Here is a 25615-nt window from a genome sequence, read left to right as displayed (position 1 = left end):
CGTGTAAAAATCCCCTCTCTACCATGCCGCTGCATTGAGTGCGCTCAAGAAAAGGCTGCCATTGTGTTAATGAATAGAGGCCTGTATGCAGCAAGCTTTGACATTTCTATAAATTGAGAAATGATGGTTTATAAAGCTTATGTTTGTTTTCACAAGTGCTTCAACTAGGATGAAGGCTCCGGGAAGGCTCAAGAGCTCAACAATGCAGCGTGTGTCCGTGATCGGCCTGCTGGAAACTACACAACAGATAACCTGAAAACATTTAATTATGACCCATCATTGTGCTTTCAGAGCTGCAGTTTGCGCTTTTGAAAATCAATCATTCAAGCTAGTCTTAACCAGCCGCTATCAACTGTAATTTTGAGGTCTAGAATTCCTGCTTGCGTGTAACGGGATAATGTGTAATGTGATACGTGGGATAAAATTCAATAACATGAGGAATTTTAGGGGAGCAGGAGGAGCTTCATTGCTGATGACCGCGGAGAACAGATAATCTTTTAAACACATGACAGATTGCAGGAGGGTCTTTTTAAAGTGTACTATAAATTGAACAATACAACTAACAAAATATGTTTATTTATGGATTCTAACTTTGGATTAGGGGCGACATGGTGGCTTAGTGGTTTGCACTGTTGCCTCACAGCAAGAAGGTCGCTGGTTCAAGTTCCGGCTGGGCCACTTGGCATTTTTGTATGGAGTTTGCATGTTCTCCCCGTGTTGGTGTGGGTTTCCTCCAGGTGCTCCGATTTCCCCCACAGTCCAAACCTGTCAACATTGGGATGTGAAAATAAGGGATTCCGCAACCATAATAAGGGATTTTGTTATTTCACAAAGCAAAAGCACAGAACAGACTCACATTTAAGAGTGAGGGGCGGCCCCTGGTGGTTCAGCGGTATGGGTTGCGTAAAGGGAGGCTCGGCTCTTTATTTTTTATTTTATCACCCTTCAGAGAAAGACTGAAAATACCGCAGAAATACAGGAAAATACCTTTATGGAATGATAGCGGGATAGAACTGTAAAATCCCAGGAAAATCAGGAGGGTTAACAGGTGATCCACAGTCCAAAGACATCCGCTATAGGGGAATTGGATAAACTATATTGGCCATAGTGTGTGTGTGTGTGTGTGTGTGTGTGCATGTTAGAGTGTATGGGTGTTTCCCAATACTGGGTTGCAGCTGGAAGAGCATCCGCTGTGTAACACATATGCTGGATAAGTTGGCGGTTCATTCCGCTATGGCGACCTCTGATGAATAAAGGGACTAAGCAGAAGGAAAATGAATGAATGAATGAATGACTTCAATACAGAGTTGTACTAAAGCTCTTAAGACATCTCGACTCCTGAAAAGAAACACTTAATGTACAACCCCAAATCAAAAAAGTTGGAACCGTATAGAAAAATTTACTTCTGTCATTACAGAATTTTTTTTCTTAATTTTGGTTCTTGCAACACATTAAAAAAAAAGTTGGTACAGGAGCAATTTAGGGCAAGTAATCGGGTAAATTGGGTAAATAATGATGTGATTTGAAACAGGTGATTGTAATTATGATTTGGTAGATTATGACTTGTATGAAAGCAGAGAATACAAGAAATACAAGAATACAAGAAATACAAGAATACAAGAAAAGTCTAGTCCTTTAGGAGCATCGATGGGCTGAGGATCACCAATTTGCCAACAGATATGTGAGAAAATCAACTTAGGCTAACTTATGGATACGAATCCATGTGTACAATTCTGGAGAGCGAAATACATCACAGGAGGTACGTTATTTAGCAGTTTTTGTTTTCGTGAATCTACTAAAGGCCTCTGTGTATGCTTTTTCAGATCTCGAATTTCTCTTGCGAGTGGCATCCGTGCCTGCTGTTCTCATGTAAATCCACCAGAGGCTGCTGTAGACTGACCGACCGATTACCTCACCCACACCCTTCCCTAAACCCAACCCAAAACAATCCAGAAAAGCCCTCGTGAGTGCCTGATTTTACCAATTTTTTAAATCTTGCCATGTTCTCAACCTGTTATTTATGTCTTCATTCAATTTTTTGCTGTTTGTTTTTGTCTTATCTGCTTTCTGGAACTACTTTTCGTCAAACTCGAACCATTGTCGCAGTCAACTCCACTCCTCGTACGCAGCGAGCCACTGGACAAACTGGTAACAGCAGTAAAGCCGTCCACACGGAAGCAAACGGTCTGCTCAGCCTCTCGAGTTTTAAGGACGAAATGCAACCATATGTAACTCTGGCTACATAATTCGCACTTTACAGAAATGTATACGGGAGTACGTATTCACAATGACACTGCGATGAAGAAAATTATTGCAATGTTTAAAAACAATGTTCCTCAACGAACGATAATTTTTAGAAATTTTATATATGTTTAGATATTTCACCTTCAATAGTAAATAACATTTTTTTATTATTCAATACAGTGTAATCCTAAAGCACTTAAGACGTCTCAACAGCTGAAACAAATACTTAATGTACATGTACACTTGAATACATTTAGTTTGTGCTGCTTATTCCTTTGTTTACTGTTTTAATGATAACTCAGTCAAAAAAAAAGGTTGCAGGAGGGTCCTTATTCAAACTTGTCTCTTCACAAGTGCACTTGAGCTTAAGATGCGCTACAACTCCACCTGCTGGTGGATGACATAAACAGGCTGTGCAAATGGATTTACTGTGCAAATGTCATTGTATACATTAGAGAATAATAATTGAGAGCAAACAATTGATAAACAATTATTTAAACAGGTAAATAATTGAGAGTAATAATTGGGAGAGTAATAGTTGAGTAAATAATAATATAAACACTTTAAATTGTCATGGTTAGAAAATAAGAAATTATTAAATAAATACAATTAAAAGGTTTAATAAGGTTTAATAACTTATGCAGTTAGTTAAAATAAAAAAAAAGTTTAATAAAATTGTAATAAGGGATTTCCAGTAAATTACACTGTAAAAAGTGATTATTTATAAGTGATTGTTAATGTGAGTAAAGATGTTGTAACTTTGGAGCTGTTGGGCTGATTTCTGCTAATTTTTATAATTATGCACACAGTACATTTATTTAAAAATTCTAAGACAAAAGGGTTTACTTACTTATTTTATGTAAAGTCAACTAAACATTTTTACAGCGTAATAAGTAGGCTATATAAATAAATTTAGTATTATTAGTCATTTACAACAAAGGTTAATTTTCTAAATAAAGGAATATCAGTAAATTGTATAGTAATAAGGTATTTTAATTCAATTAATACAAATTGTATGTATAATGAATGTAATAAGGTTAACTTAAAATTCATTTTGGTTTAAGCTAAGATTTGTAATAAGGCATAAATAAGGTTTAATTAAACTGAGGATAGTTAAACTAAATTAATTTTTTTTTTCATTTGGCTTAGTTCCTTTATTCATCTGTCACGCTGGCACACAATGAAGACAAGGATGGTTATCTTTTAAGGGTTTTATTCAAAACAAAATCACTGAATTAAGGTGAGGAGGCAGGAGAGTGGTGTTATGGATGTTACCTCATCAACAGTTTAAATCTGATGAGGTACAATTTTGATTTAACTTCAGTCAGCTAGTTTGAAACATTTTGTTATTTCCAAAAATATATTAATCCTTAATCTTACTATTTTACTATTTGTTTAATTCTTTATTTTTTTATTTTATGTATCCATTTTTCTGTTAATTCATTTTAAAAAAGGCGACGCAGTGGCGCAGTAGGTAGTGCTGTCGCCTCACAGCAAGAAGGTTGCTGGTTTGAGCCTCAGCTGGGTCAGTTGGCATTTCTGTGTGGAGTTTGCATGTTCTCCCTGCGTTTGCATGGGTTTCCTCCGGGTGCTCCGGTTTTCCCCACAGTCCAAACACATGCGCTATGAGGGAATTGGGTAGGCTAAAATTGTCTGTAGTGTATGAGAGTGAATAAATGTGTGCGGATGTTTCCCAGAGATGGGTTGTGGCTGGAAGGGCATACGCTGCATAAAACATTTGCTGGATAAGTTGGTGGTTCATTCCGCTGTGGCGACCCCGGATTAATAAAGGGACTAAACCGAAAAGAAAATGAATGAATGAAAATTTGTAATAAGGTTTAAAATAAACTACGAGGATAGTTCAATTCAAGGTTTTTAATTTTTAAAGGAGTTTAATTAAATTGTAAATAAAAAAATTAAAAATGCATATTTTTAAATTAAATTAACAGAAAAATTTATACATAAAATATAAATAACTATAAAACAATTAGTAAAATAATGAGATTAATTATAAATAATTAAGGTGTAAATCATTTTTTTTTATTAATATAATTTTTCAAACTGTAACTGTAATTTTCTTAAAGAGTCTGACAAACTGACATATGCAAGATTAATGTCTACATTGTTCTTTTATTCATAAGAAGAAATAACTTCAAACGCCTCGGCAATGTGCAGAATTCAGACAAAGTGGCTGATCAAATGCATTTTGGATTTTCCTGTAAAGTGTGTTTGTGCATGAGATCCTGCACACATCCGCCACATTTAATAGTCAGATCCAGACTGCTGCTTTCAGACTTCCTATGGTTTTTCTTCAAGCATAAACTCCTGCACATGTGGAGAAACAGAGTAAACAAGAACTCACCAAACTCTTTCCATTCCCCGGGGATTTGCCTTTAATGTGATTTGCATCTGGTTATGTTTCTTAGTACAGTAATACAGGCTGTTCTTTCATTGCAGCGCTGCTATAAATTCCTGCTTTATGATGCACTTTGTCTGGCTTCTTTACAACTCAATGCTTGTTGGTTTCAATTCAAATATGCTTTGCAAGGAGAGCGCATGGAGACCTGAGACAATTGACTTGATCACCACTAGAGGCCGCCATTTAGAGTTAAAATAATCCACTCCAGATGATTTTAGTTACCATTCCAAAACAATAATGATGATTGACTGATATCAGAAGGCACTGTGTATAATATGACCATAGCATGACGTATTGGTCATAATATGTATTTAAAAAAATACCATAATAGAGCACTTGACTTATACAGTGGTTTTACCTTCAAAAGGAACGCAGGGAGCTTGAGAAAAATTGAAAGGGTTTGTTTAGAGCAGAGATGCCCAAACTAGGAGAAAAATATGCCCAAAGTTGGCCCAAGGTAACCTTAGATTTGGCTTGCCATCCCATCTGAGAAGAGAGGACGGATTTTGGAGAAGGGTTGGGGTTAATTAATTCATAAAGTGACGTTGTCTTTGTAAATATGTTATGTTAATTTAATAAAAGGCTAGGTCACACTTTATTTTGATGGTTCGATTTTTTAATTTAAGTTATTGCATCTAAATGCCAACTAAATCTCATTAGATTATACTGTTGGGTTAGAGTTAGTGTAAGTCTGTTGGAGCAGTATCAGCAGATATTAAGCAGACAATCTACTCAAATGGACCATCAAAATAAAGTGTTACCAAAATGCTAAATTAAAAAAAGTAATAGGTCATAATACATTTTAATACACTAAATACAAATGTTTATTATCCACAGTATTTTGTCTTGATTTTTGATTTTGCTAATATGATTTTGTTCTATATTATTTGTATTTTTTAATATTGATAGTAAACAAAAAAGCAAAAATAATTACACAAATAAATAAATGCTGTAATATATACTAATATTTATCACAGAAACGTTTTGAATAAATTAATGTTGATTTACAAAATACTTTGTGGATTTGTTAGCAGCTAAATCAAATAAAGAAACAATTTAAAAAGTATTTATTTCCAATTATTTCAAATGTTTTGTCCATGTTGAGAGATTAGAAATTAGAAATATATGTGAAATTAATGTAATATATACATCTAAATAGTTTTCTTTTTAGGCTTTGTCCTTTTATTATCTGGAGTCACCACAACGGAATGAACCACCAACTTATCCAGCATATTTTTTAAGAAGTGGATGCCCTTCCAGCTGCAACCCATCTCTTGGAAACCCCCAGACAGTACGAACAATTTATTTGAACAGCAACATTTTGGACTGTGGGGGAAACCGGAGAACCCTGAGAAAACCCACGCTAATCCAGGGAGAATATGCAAACTCCACACAGAAACGCCAACTGACCCAGCTCGAACCAGCGAGCTTCTTGCTGTGAGGCGACAGCACTACCTACTGCGCCACCGCGTCACCCACAGCAACTGTTCTAATTTAATAATGTATTATAATAGCTACATTCTAATACTTTTCTTTTTTCAATAATATTTTTTATTAATTTAATTTAGACTCAATATTGTACATATAACTCGGTATTTAAACATCTCTTTACATAAACTACTATAAAATGCTGGACAATACGAGAAGCTTCTATAAGCACGTTTGTTTTCTTCTGACGTGAACGCGTACGCGCACTACGTCATCAAATCCTGCGTTGTTGCAGAGTCACTCTGAGTGGTTCAGTGTAAACAAGAGAGACTGGCGAGTGGAAAATTGACATTATAGGGCGTAATTTGTTGATTATTTCTAGTGTCGTGAACAGTTACTTTATTGCTGTATTGTCTAGGTTAAGGTATGCCCGTCGACAGCCTGTCATCGGGCGGGTTAAAGCGAGTTTTCTCACAAATATTGTTACTTCACGCTGGCTGGCTAACATTAGCCTGTTAGCTCACAGATCCTCAAAACAGGAGCAACAAACTCCTGTATGTCAGGGATTTACACGGATTCGGGTCATTTGACCGTGAGTATTTTTCTCTAATGATTAATATTTGTTTATATATTTTACAAAGTGAAGTAAACACTGAATGTAAACCGCGCAATCTGGCTGTAAACAATGCTAAGCTAAGCTGTTTTATATTCGAGCTATTTTATAACTTAAATCAGAACCTGTCAACTAACGTTATTGCAATGTAAAAAAATAGATATATGATATTAAAATGTAAATGTTGGATTTTAAGTTTTGAGTTGTTTTGCTAAATGATAACGTTACTCGATTGTTTCTAACATCTATTGGTGTAATCTGGAGCAACGTTTTAATCACTGCATCGTTATTTCCTTTAATACAGCAACTTTAGATTTCTTGAGATGTTTAGAGCTAATAATTATGGTTAAACCTAACCTGTGTTAAATATAGTCTTTAAAGTTATTTATCTTTAAAAATAAATAATAGTGTTTGTCATTGTTGCTCACTTGTGTGTTCTCCATGGATTTGGTTTCAGTTTTAAGGCTGTGGAACATCATGGCTGCTGTGGAGAAAGTAGGAAAGGAGTGTGAAGAGGAGACACTACAAACTGCTTTTAAGAAACTGCGTGTGGATGCTGAAAGGTTTGCTGTGTTTTGATTTAGGTGCAATCCCAATTCTACCCTTAGCTCTTCCCCTTACCCCTACCCCTCGTTTTGTGCGTTCATGTCAAGGGGTAGGGGTGTCCCAAATCTCTTTAACTTGAAGGCGTAGGGCTAAGGGGTGAATAGCCCTTCGAACAAAGATTTTTCAGGACCACACTTAAAACCAAGGGGTAAGAAAATTTCCCAGAATACATCAGCCACAACGGCAGTATTGCTGAACTCGGAAATTAAGGACAGGGCTCGAAATTGCGACCATCTTGGTCTAATGCGCGTGGAAATTAGTCTATGCGACCTCATAATATATTTGGGAGCATTTGTGCAAATGCATATAATGGTTGTAGTGTTACCAGTTTAGATTTTTTCTAAAAACGTGCTGAATCGGTCTTCCCTGTCGCTATATTGGTTAATATTAGCTTTCAATCACTCAAGTCTTTCCGCTGTTAGATGACAGAGAGGAAGCTTTTATGACAGCGGGGAATGCAGACGGCTGAAGAGTGAAAAGCACACAGGTTTGCAAACCCCACCTAAAGTTGAGGCACAGATGATGACATGTGGTGAATGTCGATCCGCCAGCTTAATTAATTCGAGTATTTTCAGTGAAGGTGTCTGAATCTTGATGCATCTCGATTCACTGTGTGTTTAGCGCAAATGTACATTAAATGTACACATCATCGCCAAAGAAGCTTGCCTTTACTAAGTTTACACTGAAACTGCGGCTTATAATAAAGAGAGGTGGTCATCGTGAGAATCCTGCTCTGCCTGCTCGTATATTGGGTCAGCTGACTCGCCTGCTTTTCCACAAACACAGAAAAATGAAAATCAGCTCAGACTGAACATTTAAATTGACACAAACTAAAACCAAAACTTTTAAAGAGTGATAGAAGTAATACTTTTCTTACTTTCTTTTGTCTATTCTTTTTTTAGATGTATATTATATTTCTATATAGTTACTAATGACTGTTTTGCAGCGTTCAGCATTGAATTGAATGATTTATTATAGTCTTTTCTTTGTTTTGTAGCAGAAATTTTATTTATTAAACTGACATGCATATAAAAAAATAAGCACTAAATAAATATTTCTTACTGCAATGCTTCATTTTTATTTATTGCAAACCATTTTTTTTTTCATAAAGTAACAGACATTTTATAGCAGATAACTTACAATCAAGCGCATTTAAAGCAGCATCATAATGGGAAATTTAATTCATTGTTACTATTATTGATATTTTCATCATCATTAATATTCTATAATTATTGGACATACATTTTGGAATGATTGCACAAATATCAAGTTATCACAGAATTAGTTAGATAGTTGTTTCTGGTTTTTGTTAGTCTTATTGATGTTGTTTTAAAATACAAAAACTCCCTTAAAATACAATTTGCAATGGTGCTCATTCATTTTTGGGGGTGCTCCTAAATGTTTTCTGGTGCTTCTAAATATTTGAAGTTGGGAGCACCAGTGCTACCAAGTAAAAAAGTTAATTTCGAGAACTGAAGGAGATCCACAAATTAGTATTATTTGTCATTATTACAATTTTTTACAACAAACAAACATGTTTTAATATTTTCATAACTGCATTTGTGTTGCTTTAAAAAAAACACGCTTAATTTTACGATCTATAATCATAACTCCTGTGTAGCAGTGCCACGACATTCTGACACTCAATGACACTCGTATACCCTGTCAGAAAAGTCTATTGGCTGGGAATGAGCTGTTTACAGTGTCTGCTATCATGTTAGTGTTGTTTTCATGTGTTTACATAGATGAATATGGCCACTGTGTAAATGCACAGTACAGTTATGATCTTATTGCCATATTAGATCGTTATGATAACATGATAACTTGCCTTCAGTGATTTCCTGAAAACAAATACCTAAAAATAGCACAACTGGAATAAGTGCAGCAGTCACAACTGTCTGATCTCATATGAAGCAAGAGCCCATGATGACATATGATGACGTGTGCAGGTGCAGTAGTGCTGTCTCAATTATTAGGGGTACATTTTGAAGCCCTTCCCGCTAACCCTCAGCTGTAAGGGCCAAGGGGAAGGGTTAGGGGTATAAAAATAGAATTGGGATTGGGCCTTATTTTGACCTCCAGTTTGATAAGTGAAGGAAAAGCCTGTAGCAGAGAGTGTTTGTACTGTTCGCATAATTGAATGTGTTTCTTTCCAGTTCCACAACTGCAGTCCGCGTCTCTGAGTCTTTGGCTTCCAGGTTGGTTGCTCGAAGTAGTCCAGAAGGAGCCAAATCCAAAATGACCTCCTCAAAAGAGAACTGGCTTGGGTAAGCACTGCTTTAAGATTATCTAGTTCACCCAGGAGCTAATATGTGTTCAAAGCTGGTGTTGATAACTTTTTCTTCAGTTGAATACTAAAGGAGAATGAGGTCTGTTGAAGTGAAATGATGGGTCTGTACTAGGGCCGGGCAATAAATTGATTATTATAACAAAATAATTTTGTTGACGATGTAAAATGTTTAAATATCACGGACATGGAATATTTCAAATTCAAGCACACTTTTCCAAAAGAATGCACAGAGCTTCCAATATTACATTCACCTTAAGCATTACTGTGCACACGAGAGGTCAGGTGAGGGAGGGTCTTATCCGACATATTTTTAAAATGCAGAATGGAGAGAACAAACAGTACAGTAGAAATAGACAGGGGAGGAGATGGTGAATTAGTTTCCAAAAAACACATGCACTGTAATTTGGGGGTGGTCTCAAAACACTCTTAAAATACACTTTATACATTGTGGTTATAAAAATAATTAAATGGGGACAGTTCCCACACAATACCCCATAATGACAATGTGAAAAAAGATTTTTTGAAATTATTGCAAATTTATTTAAAATAAAAAAAAACCTGAACAATCACATGTACATCAGTATTCACAGCCATTGCGCAATAGTTTGATGCACCTTTGGCAGCAATTACAGCCTCAAGTCTTCTTGATTATGATGCCACAAGCTTGGCACACCTGTCTTTGGGAGTTTTTGCCCATTCTTCTTTGCAGTACCTCTCAAGCTCTATCAGGTTGGTTGGGAGGTGACGGTGTACAGCCATTTTCAGATCTCTCCAGAGATGTTCAATTGGATTTAGGTTTAGGCTTTGCCTGGGACACTCAAGGACGTTCGCCGAGTTGTTGTGAAGTCACTTCATTGATATTTTGGTGGTGTGCTTTGGGTCATTGTCTTCCTGGAAGATGAACCATAATCCCAGTCTGAGGTCAAGAGCACTCTGAAGCAGGTTTTCATTAAGGATGTCTCTGTACATTGCTGCATTTGTCTTTCCCTCTATCCCGACTAGTCTTCCAGTTCCTGCTGCTGAAAAACATCCCACACAGCATAATGCTGCCTCCACCATGCTTTACTGTAGGGATGGTATTAGCCTGGTGATGAGTGGTGTCTGCTTTTCTCTAAACAGAACGCCTGGCATTCACTCTAGAGAGTTCAAATTTAGTCTCATCAGACCAGAGAATTTTGTTTCTTATGGTCTGAGAGTCCTTCAGATGCCTTTTGGCCAATTTCAGGCGGGGAGTGGCTTCTGTCTGGCCTCTCTACCATACAGGCCTGATTGGTGGATTGCTGCAGAGAGGGTTGTCCTTCTGTAAGGTTCTCCTCTCTCCACAGAAGAACGCTGAAGCTCAAACAGAGTGACCATCGGGTTCTTGATCACCTCCCTGACTAATGCCCTTCTGATCACTCAGCTTAGATGGCTGGCCAGCTCTAGGTACAGTCCTGGTGGTTTCAAACATCTTCCACTTATGAATGATGGAGGCCACTCTGCTCACTGGAACTTTCAGAGCAGCAGAAATGTTTCTGAAATCTTCCCCAGCCTTGTGGCCCGAGACAATTTGGTCTACAGACAATTCCTTTGTCTCCATGCTCGATTTGTGCTTTGACATGCACTGTAAACCCTGAGACATTATATAAACAGGTGTATGCCTTTTCAAATCATGTCCTTTTAATGGAATTGACCACAGTGAACTCTAATTAAGCTGCTGAAACATCTCAAGTATGATCAGTAGAATCAGAATGTACCTGCGCTCAATTTAGAGCTTCACAGCAAAGGCTGTAAATACTTATGTTTGTGTGATTTTTGTAAATCGATGAATTTAATCCATTTTGGAATAAGACTGTAACATAAAAATGTGGAAAAAGTGAAGCGCTATGAATGTTTTTTGGATGACCTGTATGATTAGCAATAATCCACAGCCTCTGGCAAATAGTCTTATGGGGTTTCGCTACAGTCTGGGAAACAGACAAAAAAATGTTTAAGTTTTACAAAATTAGAAATACTCAAGCACACTGTTAAAGGGATAGTTCATACAAAAATTTATATTCTGGGTTTTGTTTTCTTTGATCACAAAGGATGATATTCTGAAAAATCATTTAATTGAAGGGAAAATAAAAACAACCGTGACAAGAGAACCAAACGTTTTTGTTTTTTTTCCCATTCTTTCTTCCTTAAACCATCTCATCTCTAATAAGGACTTGTATTGACAGATCCTGAGTATTAAATGACCCTGATCAGATTGGAGGACATCTACAGTTAAAGTCAGAATTATTAGCCCCCCTTTGATTTTTTTTTTGATTTTTATTATTTCCTTTTTATTTTATTTTTTTATTATTTCCCAAATGACGTTTAACAGAGCAAGGAGTTTTTTACAGTATGGCTGATAATGTTTTTTCTTCTTTAGAAAGTCTTATTTGTTTTATTTTGGCTAGAATAAAAGCAGTTTTAAATTTTTAATAGCCATTTTAAGGTCTAAATTATTAGCTCCTTTAAGCAATTTTTTCCCCAATAGTTTACAGAACAAACCATCGTTATACAATAACTTGCCTAATTACCCTAACCTGCCTAGTTAACCTAATTAACCTAGTTAAGCCTCTAAATATCACTTTAAGCTGTATAGAAGTGTCTTGAAAAATATCTAGTCAAATATTATTTACTTTCATCATGGCAAAGATCAAATAAATCAGTTATTAGAGATGAGTTATTAAACTATTATGTTTGGAAATGTGCTGAAAAAAATCTGATCTCCGTTAAACAGAAATTGGGGGAAAAAAAATAAACGGGGCTAATAATTCAGGGGGGTAATAATTCTGACTTTAACTGTATGCTCTATAACAGGGGTCAACAATCTCGTTCCTGGAGGTCCGGTGCCCTGCAGGGTTTCGCTCCAACTTGCCTCAACACACCTGCCTGGGTGTTTCAAGTATACCTAATAAGACCTTGATTAGCTTGTTCAGGGGTGTTTGATTATGGTTGGACTTAAAATCTGCAGGACACCGGCCCTCCAGGAACAAGTTTGGTGATCGCTGCTCTATAAGGTTTAAACAGAAATGACACAATTTAAAGCAATACTAATACTTTGGACTTCGTTATTTGTTTTACATTAGATGTACTAGAAAGTCATCAAGAGCTGTTGTGAGGAACCAGCGACGACGGCGATCAAAATCTCCCATCCTTCATCCTCCAAAGTTCACCTACTGCAGCAAAATGTCTCCCCCTCCTGGACCCCTCAAACACAAGACCCCTCCAGAGCCTGATGACACCGGCGCTGTCAGGACAGATGTCCCATTCTCCACCTCGTGCTCCACTGCATTTGGTGTGGTTGGTTACGAAACCCACCTCCCTTCTCCAAAGGGTCAGGAATCACCCCTCAATCCCAGAACCTCCTCAGATGACGAGAACGCTCCGGAAAACAGACCTGCTTTAGGATGCGGCCCAGGAACGCAGGAGACAGGAGAAGCCAACACTGACTTTCAGACTCTGTCCAAGCTACAGGAAGGCGGTCAGTGCCCGTGTGGCCAGCGGGAGTGCCAGTGTCCCGGATGGCAAGGGGTCGAGGTTTACTCTTTCACCGGCCTTCGAGATGTGATCTCCGAATGTGAGCAAAAGCTGCCCGTCCCGCAGGATCATTCAACCAACAGCAGAACTTCCAGCGGGAGTAATAACGGAGCATCAAGTTCCCCTCGCTCCTGCTCCGAACAGGCCCGCGCCTACGTGGATGACATCACAATAGAGGACCTTTCCGGATACATGGAATATTACCTTTACATCCCCAAGAAGATGTCGCACATGGCTGAGATGATGTACACCTGAGAGTTAATGAAGCAGATTAAAGGAGTCTAAATTAAAAAAATACAATTGATTGAATTATTTAAATAAAGCTAGTAATGAAGATGTTATCGAAAAGCAATTCTACTTTATTGTTGTACTGAGGGTTTGTTATGATGTTTGTTCTTTCTTCAGAGCATCCAGGCAACATGAGCTGGCGATGAATCATGGGAGCATGACTCATTCAGTGATTTAATTATTATTTTTATTATTTTTCTCGTTTGATTTCGTGGTAAACGTTATGTTTTGGTTTACATTCTTCAAGTTGCCAAAGGTCTAACGCGGAAGACTGACTGCAGGTTTGAGTTCACAGATATATGCAAACTTACATGATGCCAAGTAATAAGTCTGTTCACCGTGACCAAGGATGTGATGTTATCCTAATTCTCAATAAAACAGCTTTCTTTGGGGGATTGTTCGTGACTTTTGTGGTATCAGCCATCTTGATTTCTAATTTTGCTGCTGTATCGGTCACTCATGAATCTGGAATATTTTTACTTCTGTAGGATATTAATATTAAATTATATTGACGTTCATATTTTGTCTAAAAGTAGTTTGCAAATTAAATTTTAGTCAAATTTAGTTGTATCCGCATGTTTTTCTTTCATGTAAGCCAGGGGTCACCAATCCTGGTCCTGGAGGGCCGGTGTCCCTGCAGGGTTTAGCTCCATCTTGCCTCAACACACCTGCCTGGATGTTTTAAGCATACCTGGTAAGACCTTGATCAGCTTGTTCAGGTGTGTTTGATTAGGGTTGGAGCTAAAATCTGCAGGACACCGGCCCTCCAGGAACAAGTTTGGTGACCACTGATGTAAGCAATATGCATAACTATAATATACACTCACCGGCCACTTTATTAGGTACACCTGTCCAACTTCACGTTGACGCAGATTTCTAGTCAGCCGATCACATGGCAGCAACTAGGCATGTAGACATGGTCGAGACGATTTGCTGCAGTTCAAACCGAGCATGGGAAGAAAGGTGACTTTGAAGGAGGCAATGAGTTCACTGTAGTCAAATGGCCTCCACAGTCATCAGAACTCAATCCAATGGAGCACCTTTGGGATATGGTGGAACGGTAGTTTCGCATCATGGATGTGCAGCTGACAAATCTGCAGCAACTGTGTGATGCTATCATGTCAATTTGGACCAAAATCTCTGAGAAATATTTCCAGTACCTTCTTGAATCTATGCCACGAAGGATTAAGGCAGTTCTGAAGGCAAAAAGGGGACCAATCCAGTACTAGTGAGGTGTACCTAATAAAGTGGCTGGTGAGTGTTCCTAAGATTGAGAAGATATAAATAGTTGTGGCATTTGTTATTCAAATATGCAGTTTATGATGTTATTATTAATATGGTAACTCTTCAAACATTTTTTTATATTTAATGCTAATATATTTACTAACAACATTTATTACAGTATTTATTCATCTTTGTTAATGTTAGGTAATGAAAATAAAGTTGTTTATATTAACTCCATATCACCCTGCAGCCCAAGACCGGTGACTCACTGAAGCTAAGCAGGGCTGAGCCTGGTCAGTACCTGGATGGGAGACCACTAGGGAACACTAGGTTGCTGTTGGAAGTAGTGTTAGGGAGGCCAGCAGAGGGCGCTTAACCTGTGGTCTGTGTGAGTCCCAATCCCCCAGTAAAAAGTAAAGGGGACACTAAACTGTCAGTGGGCGCCGTCCTTCGGATGAGACGTTAAACCGAGGTTCTGACTCTCTGTGGTCATTAAAAATCCCATGGCACTTCTCGTGAAACAGCAGGGGTGTAACCCTGGTGTTCTGGCCAAAGTCCCTCTATCAACCCTTATGATCATGGCCTCCCAATTATCCCCATCCACCGAATTGGCTCTATCACTGTCTCTCCACTCCACACAACTGATGTGTGGTGAGCGCACTGGCGCCGTTGTCCTGTGGCTGCCGTCGCATCATCCAAGCGGATGCTGCACACTGGTGGTGGTGTGGAGAGACCCCCCTTATGATTGTGAAGCGCTTTGGGTGTATGGCCATACACAATAATTGCGCTTTATAAATACACATTACATTACAACTCAGTGCATTATTTAATGTTAACACAACTTTGGATTTTAATAATGCGTTAGTCCATGCTGAACTAAGATTATTAAATACAGTACATGTATTGTTAGTGTTTGTAAACAAATCAAATCAGAGACCTTATTGTACATTTTGTGCATTATTAGATCTTTACCAATGGCTAATATGCTAATATGCATTTAAAGTTATTGAATAAATAGAAATGAGTTAATAAAACAAGGGTGTGTTACAATTATATGGAATGGAAACAGGATTTCTATTGAAGCCAAATAAGTATACATACGAGATTTCTCCTTAAAACAAAAGACTTGTTCTTAGTCACCAATAAACTGGAATGAAATCGGACCTGCCAGTCCACTATTGCACAAGAAATTGCATTGTTGTGCAATCCTCCAAAAAATGACGTAATTTTGTGAGTTAATGTTTATGGTGCATCGACGGCCACTAGAGGGGAACGCAGCTCCATTCACTTTCCCTCCACATTCTGATGTTCTGCTGATGATTTACACTGGTAAGCTGTATAGATATATTATTAAAACTTATGTTGTTCTCTTTTAGTAATATTTAATGAAGCAATAAGTCACTGGAGCCCACAAAGTTTTTTTATAAAGAAACATTTTAGTATAAATCATTCTGTTAATCAGCTTGATTGTTTTAATGCTGGTTTTGTTAGCCTTTAGCATGTTTGACAGAAAATACATTTAAATGGTTTTAATAGAGATCTCACTAAAAACAAGAAATTTGTAAGCGACCAAAAGATCCCACAAGCCACAGCATCTGCTGAACACTGCATGCACCAATTGAGTTTTCTTATTTTTAGACTGCAGGGTTGGAGTCTTGATCTCGTGGTCATAAATGTGGTTTTCGTCAAGGCCTACACTCGAAAGACTAACTTAGATTAATAAAAAAATGTAAATCTTGATCTCGATCTGTTGCTGAGACAGAAAAAAGTGTGTGTGTGTGTGTGTGTGTGTGTGTGTGTGTGTGTGTGTGTGTGTGTGTGTGTGTGTGTTTCCGAAGTGCCTTACAACGAAAACTGATAATAAGAAATCTGTCATGTTTTAATAAATATGAAAAATAATTCATAAAGCATATAGCATATATTTTAACCAGTAACATATATTAAGTTATCAGACTTAGTTTTGTCAAAAATTTGCATAATATTTGAAAAAATTAAGCAAAAACATAGGCTAAAGACTGAATGTATAAAGTCAAGACTATTCAAATTCATTTCTATCACAAAAACTAGAAAGAAGAGCCAATAGCCAAGTTAAAAATAACAATATGTTAAGCTTAACGTGCTACATGCTATTTACAAGCTAGATATGTGTAAAAACATGCTAGCGAAATGCTATTAGCATGCTAAAACTTTTCGGCTTAAAAAATGAAAACTGCTTGCTAGCAACTTGCTAATACATTTTAAAACATTCTAGGAATATGTATGTTAGAAACATGATGAAACATGAAATCAGTGAGCTATCATGCTAGCAATACGATAAAACATTTTAGTATCAGGGTATTAACATTAAAATTGACTAGCTGGATTCTAAAACATGCAAACCATGTTAACAGCTCGCTCAAACATGTTATAAACCATTAAACATGTTAAAAGCTGTAAGAATGAAAAGCAATGTGTTAAAACACAAACATGCTAGCATAGTTACATCCCTGCTGAAAAATTTGCTTAAACCAGCCTAGGCAAGTTGGCTGGTTTTAGTTGGTCAACTGTGCTGGTTTAAGTGGGGTTTTGGCCATTGCAGGCTGGTTTTCAGCCATTTCCAGCCTGGTATTAGCCTGTCAGGCTGGGAGATGACCAGCTAAAACTGGCTAACCAGCGTAGGCTGGTTTAAGCTGTTTTTTTTCAGCAGGGATGTTAGATATGTGTAAAAAAATGCTAGCAAAATGCTATTAGCTTGCTAAAACATGGCGGTATTGCTCAAAAAAATGAATACTGCTTGCTTACAACTTGCTAAAGCATTTTAAAACATTCTATAAAATGTAAAACATGTTAGAAACATGCTAGCAAAACATGATAAAACATTAAATCTGTTTTAAATGTTAAATGTTTTATCTCACTACCAAAGAGATAAAACATTTGGGTATCAGGCTTGTGAACATTAAAATTAACTAGCTGGATTCTAAAACATTTAAGTTACATGTCAGCAGCTTGCTCAAACATGTTATGAATGATTTAAAACATTGAACATGTAAAAGTTGTAAGAATGTAAACCAACGTGCTAAAACACAAACATGCTAGCAATGCTATTTACATGTTAGATATGTGTAAAAGCATGCTAGCAAAATGCTAATAGCATGCTAAAACTTGGTGGTATTGCTAAAAAAATGAAAACTGCGTGCTAGCAACTGGCTAAAACATTTTAAAACATTCTAGAAAATGTAAAACATGTTAGAAACATGCTAGCAAAGCATGATACAAAATTAAATCAGTGTTCTACCAAAGAGATAAAACATTTGGGTATCAGGCTAGTCAAAATTAAAATTAACTAGCTGGATTCTAAAACATTTAAGTTACATGTTAGCAGCTTGCTCAAACATGTTAGGAATGGTTTAAAACATTGAACATGTTAAAAGCTGTAAGAATGTAAACCAATATGCTAAAACACAAACATGCTATGCTAGTTACATGTTAAATATGTGTAAAAACACGTTAGCAAAATGCTTTTAGCTTGCTAAAACATGGCAGTATTGTTCAAAAAATGAAAACTGCTTGCTAGCAACTTGCTAAAACATTTTATAACATTCGAGAAAATGTTAAACATGCTAGAAATATGAAAGCAAAACATGATAAAACATGAAGTTAGTGTGCTACCAATGAGATAAAACATTTGAGTATCAGGCTAGTCAACATTAAAATTAACTAGCTGGATTATAAAACATGCAAACGACATGTTAGCAGCTTGCTCAAACATGATTGGATTAAAACACTAAACATGTTAAAAGCTGGAAGAATGAAAACCAATGTGCTAAAACACAAATATGCTAGCAATGCTATTTACATGTTAGATATGTGTAAAAACATGCTAGCAAAATGCTATTAGCATGCTAAATCATGGCGGTATTGCTAAAAAAATGAAAACTGCTTGCTAGCATCTTGCTAAAACATTTTAAAACATTCTAGAAAATGTTAAACATGTTAGAAACATGAAAGCTAAAACATGATAATTTTTAATATTTATTATTTTGTAAGTAGCCTAGGTCAGGACATACATGTTAAAAGATGGTTAAAATGTGTTAATATTGCCAGCATGTTAAATAGAAAAGTTCTAAAACATTTCTAGCAATATTAATCTGTTAAAAATGTTAATTGCGAAGCCTCAAGTTTGGTTTTAATGTAATATTTAAGCATCAACAATTAAATTTTAGTGCATCTTTATATTGGTTATGAAGCCTCCACCTCAGATTCATGTTATTTTCTTTTAGATGTCAGAGTCATGCAACATACAGACTGTAAATTAGAGGAAGAATATCAGTGGTCACCTATTTCACAGTCCCTGTGTTTGCAAATGGGCCGGTCAGGTGACTTAGTTCCTGTCCAAGGGCGAGCATTTTCCCAAAAGGAAATTCCAGTAAAACATACGTCAGAGCATGCACATTATCTCTGGAAATAACCCCATCTGTTAAATGTCATGGCGTAAGTCATCTCGCGCTCATCTGTAACATCTGCATTGTATGCAAACACGAATCTAAATCTAATTCAACAATCCGCCCAGTCCTTTCTGCTTTACCGATCTCAATTCGGCCTCTTTGCCGCTGAGAGAATGACTTGTAGGGTTGTATGGATTTTTACAAAAGGGGACCTGCATCAAAGCATACCCAAGAAAAGCTATGGAAACGCACAAAAGAGTCTGTTGGATGTTGCCAGTCAACAAAAGCTGCCCAGCTAACCAGTTTGCCTAATAATCAAGCCTTTTGTCAAGCAGATTGAACAAAACACAGGGAATTCAGCTGGGAGAGCATGCAGTCTGAACATGTGCTTTTATTGTGCTGCTTGTTGTTTTGTTTGGCTGAAGTCGATCACGCTCCTTCACAGCTCATCTGCTTTGTCTTAGATGTTTCTTTAGACGAAATAACAATAGACACTAATGAAGCGCTGGCTGTAGAGCTGTAAAATGAATGTGGATTGTAGTGCCGGTGATGTGCGACATACGGTTGATCTAATTTGATTGCATGCTTTTGGGGAATTTCTGCACAGTTTAAGATTGTTTGAGGAACTTTAAAGGGGACTGATTGTTTTCATTGTGTTTATTCGTTGTAATTTCGTCAAGAAAAGTGTCTAAAATAGGGCTGTTTACAAAAGTTATTAGCTTTCCTATGAAATTGTAGTTATTTAAAAAATATTTCCATTGCTATTCACTGAAAAATCACTTTTGTTGTTGGTTCAGACTACTTACTTGAAAAGAGTTGAAACAACACAGTTAATTTGTGTTTTATAGGGACAACTTAATTGTTTTATGTTCTATCCACCTGAATTTGTAAAAACGATTGAGTTAACTTAATCAGACAATTTAGCCTACCCAATTCACCTATACCACATGTCTTTGTACTGTGGGGGAAACGGAGCACCCGTAGGAAACCCACGCGAACGCAGGGAGAACATGCAAACTCCACACAGAAACGCCAACTGAGCCGAGGCTCAAACCAACGACCCAGCGACCTTCTTGCTGTTAGGCGACATTTAACTGAAACATTTAATTACAGTTTGCTTTTTTGTAACTAAACAGTTAAAAAACAAAAGTTTTGTTCAATTAAATTAGAAATCACAATCTATATTAAGTCCCCTTAAATTCCCTATTATTTTCTCTGTCTTCTCAGATGAGATGAATGGCCAAATTAAAGGTTACCCTGGGCCAGCTCTGGCCCGCGGGCCCTAGTTTGAGCATCTCTGATCTAGTAAATGCACTATCTAGTCAAAAATATTCTATCTAGTAAATACAAAATTTTGTCAAAATTATTCGCCCTCATATAATTTTTTTTCTTAATATTTCCCTAATTATTTTTAACAAAACATGGAATTTTTCACAGTATTTCCTATAATATTTTTTTCTTCTTGAGAAAGTCTTATTTGTGAATATGATTACCCCTTTTAAGCTGTATATATATTTTTTGATTTTCTACTGAACAAACCACTGTTTTACAATGATTTGCCTACCCCAATTATTTACCATAACTCGCCTAATTAACCTAGTTGAATACTAGTATCCTGAAAAATTTCTGGTCAAATATTATGGCAAAGATCAAATAAATCAGGTATTAGATATGAGTTATTAAAACTATTGTGTTTAGAAATGTGTTGTGAAAATCTACAGAAAATGTTGGTAAAAAAATATACTGGAGGGCTAATACTGTATATAGTTAGATTGTATCACCCTAAAATATAGTGTAACCGAGCCGGCTGTATAGGGTTAAACGTGCTGCTGTCAGTCATGAGCGTTCCTGCGCTGGTTTTGTTCAGGCTTGTCTCCTCACCTGCGTCCCCCTCACCCCTCACTCCTCCTGGCTTTGCTCCCTTTGTACGCAGGAATGTTTGTACTTGAATCCTGGTTCTTTCAGTCAGAGACTCAGGAGAGGAGCGCCATTGTTCTGTGCTGGTGGGGTTGCGTCCCCCTTGGGAGAGGCTTTTTTTCCTTCTGTGTAATATTAGATGTTATTTTTTGAAGGCGGCTGCATGGATTGTATGATGAGGATGAGGTTTTAGCCAACGATGGTTTGTTAGTTGACCGATTCACTTACAAATATGACAATAATAGGGGTGTAATGATACATGAAGATTGTGGTTTGGTTTACGGACCTAGTTTTAAAGTCATATTTTAGTGCAGGAAGATAGGATTGCTTCTCTTTTTTTTTTTTTTTTTCATGGTGGCTCGGTGGTTAGCACTGTTGTCTCACAGCAAGAAGGCCGCTGGTTTGAGTCCCAGCTGGTCTAGTTGGCATTTCTGTGTGGAGTTTGCATGTTCTCCCTGGGTTGGCATGGGTTTCCTTTGGGTGCTCTGGTTTTCTCCACAGTCCAAACGCATGCACTATAGAAGAATTGAATATACTATTGGCCATTGTGTATGTGTGTGAATGTGAGAGTGTATGGATGTTTCCCAGTACTGGGTTGCATCTTGAAAGGGCATCCGCTGTGTAAAACATATACTGGAATAGTTGGTGGTTCATTCCGCTGTGGCGACCCATGATAAATAAGAGACTAAGCTGAAGAAAAATGAATGAATGATGAAATAAATTGGCCATAGTGTATAAGTGTGAGTGTGTTTGTAAATGAGTGTGTATGGGTGTTTCCCAGTACTGGGTTGCGGCTGGAAGGGCATCCACTGCGTATAACATAGGCTGGAATAGTTGGCGGTTCATTCCACTGTGGCGACCCCTCATAAGCCAAAGAAAAAAAAATGAATAATGGCTGCACAGTGGGTAGCACAATTGCCTCACAGCAAGAAGGTCACTGGTTCGAGCCTCAGCTGGGTCAGTTGGCATTTCTGTGTGGAGTTTGCATGTTCTCCCCGTGTTCGCATGGGTTTCCTCCGGGTGCTCTGGTTTCCCCCACAAGTCCAAAGACATGTGGTACAGTTGAATTGGCTAAGCTAAATTGTCCGTAGTGTATGTGTGTAAATGAGTGTGTGTGTGTGTATTTTTCCCAGTGATGGGTTGCAGCTGGAAGGGCATCCACTACGTAAAACTTGTGCTGGACAAGTTGGCAGTTCATTCCACTGTGGCGACCCCAGATTAATAAAGGGACTAAGCCGAAAAGAGAATGAATAACTGCAATTTTTTTTCAAGGGTTAGTTCACCTAAAAATAAACGTTCTGTCATCTTTTAGTTCATTTGTTTCAAACCTGCTTGAGTTTTTCTTCTTCTGTTAAACGCAAAAGTAGATATACTGAAGAATGTTGGAAAAAAGCATTTTCATAATAGTATTTTTTTGTTTGTTACTTAAGCATGCTTACGCCGTCTTGTTTACAACATTCCTCAGAATGTCTTGTTTTGTTTATGGAAGTTTAGAATCACTTGAGTGTGAATAAATGGTAAGGAAATGTTCATGTTTTGGTGAACTATGCCTTTAAGGATGAGATGTTTGTAAAAAAAAAAAAACAGCTAATGCTATAAACTACAGTTAAAAGCAGAGTCCAGACTATAACATTTAATCGCTATACAGTTTTAGCTATAACAATAGATGCTCAAAACATTTAGAGTTCACAACCTGTTTTTGGACAGATTTATTTGAATAGTAATTATTGAAAATAAAGGATAATTGTACATACAGTCTAATCTCAAACTATTTTACATGGCGAGTTCAGTCATTCATTTTCTTTTTGGCTTATGCCGAGTTCAGACTGCATGATTTTCAAAGTAGTCGTGTCACAGATGTTTTCACACTGCATGACTATCTGGGCAAGCATTTTGTCGCTGCTTTGTTTACACTGCAAGATGGATCGGCGACAGGGACATTCACATTGCATGACTTTACTATAGGAAGAATCGCTGACAACTTCGTCCAAACTATGTCTCACAGCCAAAAACACGTAGTATATCTTTTGTTATTAACTACATAATGAGAGAGAAGCCTTTAATGGGGTAGAACATGTACATGTACAAACAAAAGCTGCAAAAATACACACCACCAGGGACGTATTTCGTAGTCTCGAGAAACGTCCACAGGACTACGTTTTCAGAATGAGCCTGGGTTGAATTCACCTGTGCTTTATGTCACCTGGAGGAAACCCAAGAGAACACGCAAACTCCACACAGAAATGATAACTGATCTGGCCGGGGCTTGAACCAGTGACCTTCTTGCTGTGAGGCGATTGAGCTAACCACTGTGCCACCGTGCTGCCTCTACATCAGACGTATAAGTCAAGGAAAAGTGTAAGAAAAAAAAAACAATAGAATGATTAAAGGAAAAAATGCTGGAATAAATAATTACAAACAGATAATTATATTGTTAAATGTTCTCTGCCTCAGTTAGATTTGTGGAAATTATCAAATATGATTTGAAAAAAAAAACAGAAATAATAAAAATTTACAGAACAACCCACTGAGATCATGTAGAGTTATACTGTGCATTGTATTTTCAAGAAGATTTCATTCTAGCTTGTTTCTGATTGGTCGAATTGAGTCTATGTACAATGTATGTACAATTACAGCCCTATGCAAAATATTATGAACAGTGGGGAAATAAGTATTGAACACGTTATTTTTTTTTTTCTGGGAATAAGATTTCTAAAGGAGCTTTTGGCATGTGACTGAAAAAGACTTTTGTAAATAACCAAACAGTACAAACATAAATATAAAACAAAAATATAAAAATTTAAAATTTATATTAATAAAAATAATTTTATTTATTTTATTTTTATTTTTTTTGCTGATGGCAGCTTAAAGACTCCTTTCTTATGGAGAATGAAGTCACATGCATTGCTCCGGTGTGAGTTTTTCAACAAAGTGTAAAATCTTGATGGTTCTCTGGATTTTGTCTATCAAATCTGATCTTTAATTTGTTTTTCTCTATTGGATTCAGGTCAGGCGATTGGCTGGGCCATTCTACAGCTTGATTTTCTTTCTCTGAAAGCATTTGAGAGTTTCCTTGGCTGTGTTTTGAATCATTGTCTAGCTGAAATGTCCACTCTTGTTTCATGTTCATCCTCCTGCTAATGTAGATGTTGGACTGAAGCAGCTGATATTCATTTACACTGATGAAGGGCAGAGGGTTGCTGAAGAGCAACTGAGAATTTTCAGCTGCTGTCTGGACTTTCACTGCCTTTCCACACCTCCCTTTCTTCATGTGTTCAATACTTTTTCCTGTGTCATTTCATTTTATTATGCATTACTTCATTTGTAAACTAATTAGATTTCTTTTCTTTTCATAAATGGATTTCTTTGGTTGTTGCCAACATCTGGTGAAAATTTCACGTCAACAGCACCTCTAGAAAATAGAAACGTGTTTAATACTTATTTTCCCTGCTGTAACATCTAATTAAAGTGTGTGTGGAAACGTATGTGTTTGTATGTGAACATTATGCATCAGTATAAGGGTTTTGAAAATAAAAAACACGAGCCTTCGTAACTATGATGCTTTTCTTAGCGAGACCTACTAATAATATAAAGAGACGTTTGACAATGTTTAGATGGACTTTCTGACCCAAGCGGCTTTTTCCCATGATATAGGATGAAGGCTCATATGGAAGTGTTTAGGACTTGGGTGCTGCAGTGCGTTTCTGTCGCCACTCAAGCCTCCGCCACCCTCACAGGGGCACGAACCCAGCAACTGGAGGGCAAAGGTCAGTGGGGCGAGTGAGACTGGAAAGATCCAGATCTCAAGGCTCCTGCATCGCTCTGGTGAGTCTCTATGTGTTTTTCAAGGGTTCAGCATTTCCTTTTCTCATTTCCCTTTTCTCTGCCTCAGCTAGATTTGGGGAAATTCTCAAATCCCAAATTGTGTGGCATTTCATATAGCATATTCACAATTGGAGGGTCAATTGGAGCAAATGGTACAAAATGGATAATCTAAAGAAGTAACCCAGAAATGCAGGCGAATGGTCAGGACAGACGGCAAAACAACACAACAGTAAAACAAACAAAAGTCTAACCACCACAAAAGGCAAGACAAGGAAAAATGTTAGGATATGCTCACTTACTGTAACCAAGACTCAGCAACAATGTGTGTGTGCTGTGTTTATAGTCTTTTAGATTAGTCCTGGGGTCCGTTCTTCGTATGTGGATTACTCAATTAGCTGGATTTGGTTATTAACGATTTTACATGATCCAGGATCATTTCGTTCTTCAAAACTGATCCGAGAGTTGTTATAGCAACAGTTCTGGTAGATCAAACCTTCTAGGGAGCAGGCTCATTTCATATAAACAGGATTAGATCGGGTCAGTACAAGCAAAGATAATACTGAAAGTATGTACCAAATGCTAATGATTTCTTACAGTAGTAGTTATACACTTGGGAAAATAGTAAATATGTATTTTAACTCAATATTTATAGTTAAATACACACACACACATACATATATATGTACAACAGGTCTGTGTGGATCTCGAATCTGATTGGCTGATAGCCATGATATATTTAAGTAATATCAGCATCCGTACAGCCTCTTCACCCTTTGTGTTTTACTCCG

General features: G+C 37.2%; 2 protein-coding genes across 2 annotated transcripts in view; both read left to right on the top strand.

The window, feature by feature from the left end:
• The first annotated feature begins 6415 nt into the window (after positions 1 to 6415).
• Positions 6416 to 13827, top strand: oser1 (oxidative stress responsive serine-rich 1). Its single transcript, NM_200357.1, is given in 4 exon segments — positions 6416 to 6683; positions 7162 to 7267; positions 9467 to 9577; positions 12699 to 13827. Coding segments are annotated over 3 exon segments (903 nt in total). The 5' UTR covers positions 6416 to 6683; positions 7162 to 7181; the 3' UTR covers positions 13405 to 13827.
• A 2101-nt stretch (positions 13828 to 15928) lies between these two features.
• The window catches only part of sdc4 (syndecan 4), a 50181-nt gene continuing 40494 nt past the window's right edge, over positions 15929 to 25615 (top strand). Inside the window, exons 1-2 of the mRNA XM_073953171.1 lie at positions 15929 to 15990; positions 24657 to 24827. The gene's annotated coding sequence lies outside the window, so the exon portion shown is untranslated. The remainder of the gene's footprint in view (positions 15991 to 24656; positions 24828 to 25615) is intronic.

The sequence above is a fragment of the Danio rerio genome, chromosome 6, assembly GCF_049306965.1.
Source record: "Danio rerio strain Tuebingen ecotype United States chromosome 6, GRCz12tu, whole genome shotgun sequence".
In the NCBI taxonomy this organism is placed as follows: domain Eukaryota; kingdom Metazoa; phylum Chordata; class Actinopteri; order Cypriniformes; family Danionidae; genus Danio; species Danio rerio.
Note: the sequence above shows the minus strand (reverse complement) of the source record. Positions and strands in the feature narration are given on the sequence as shown.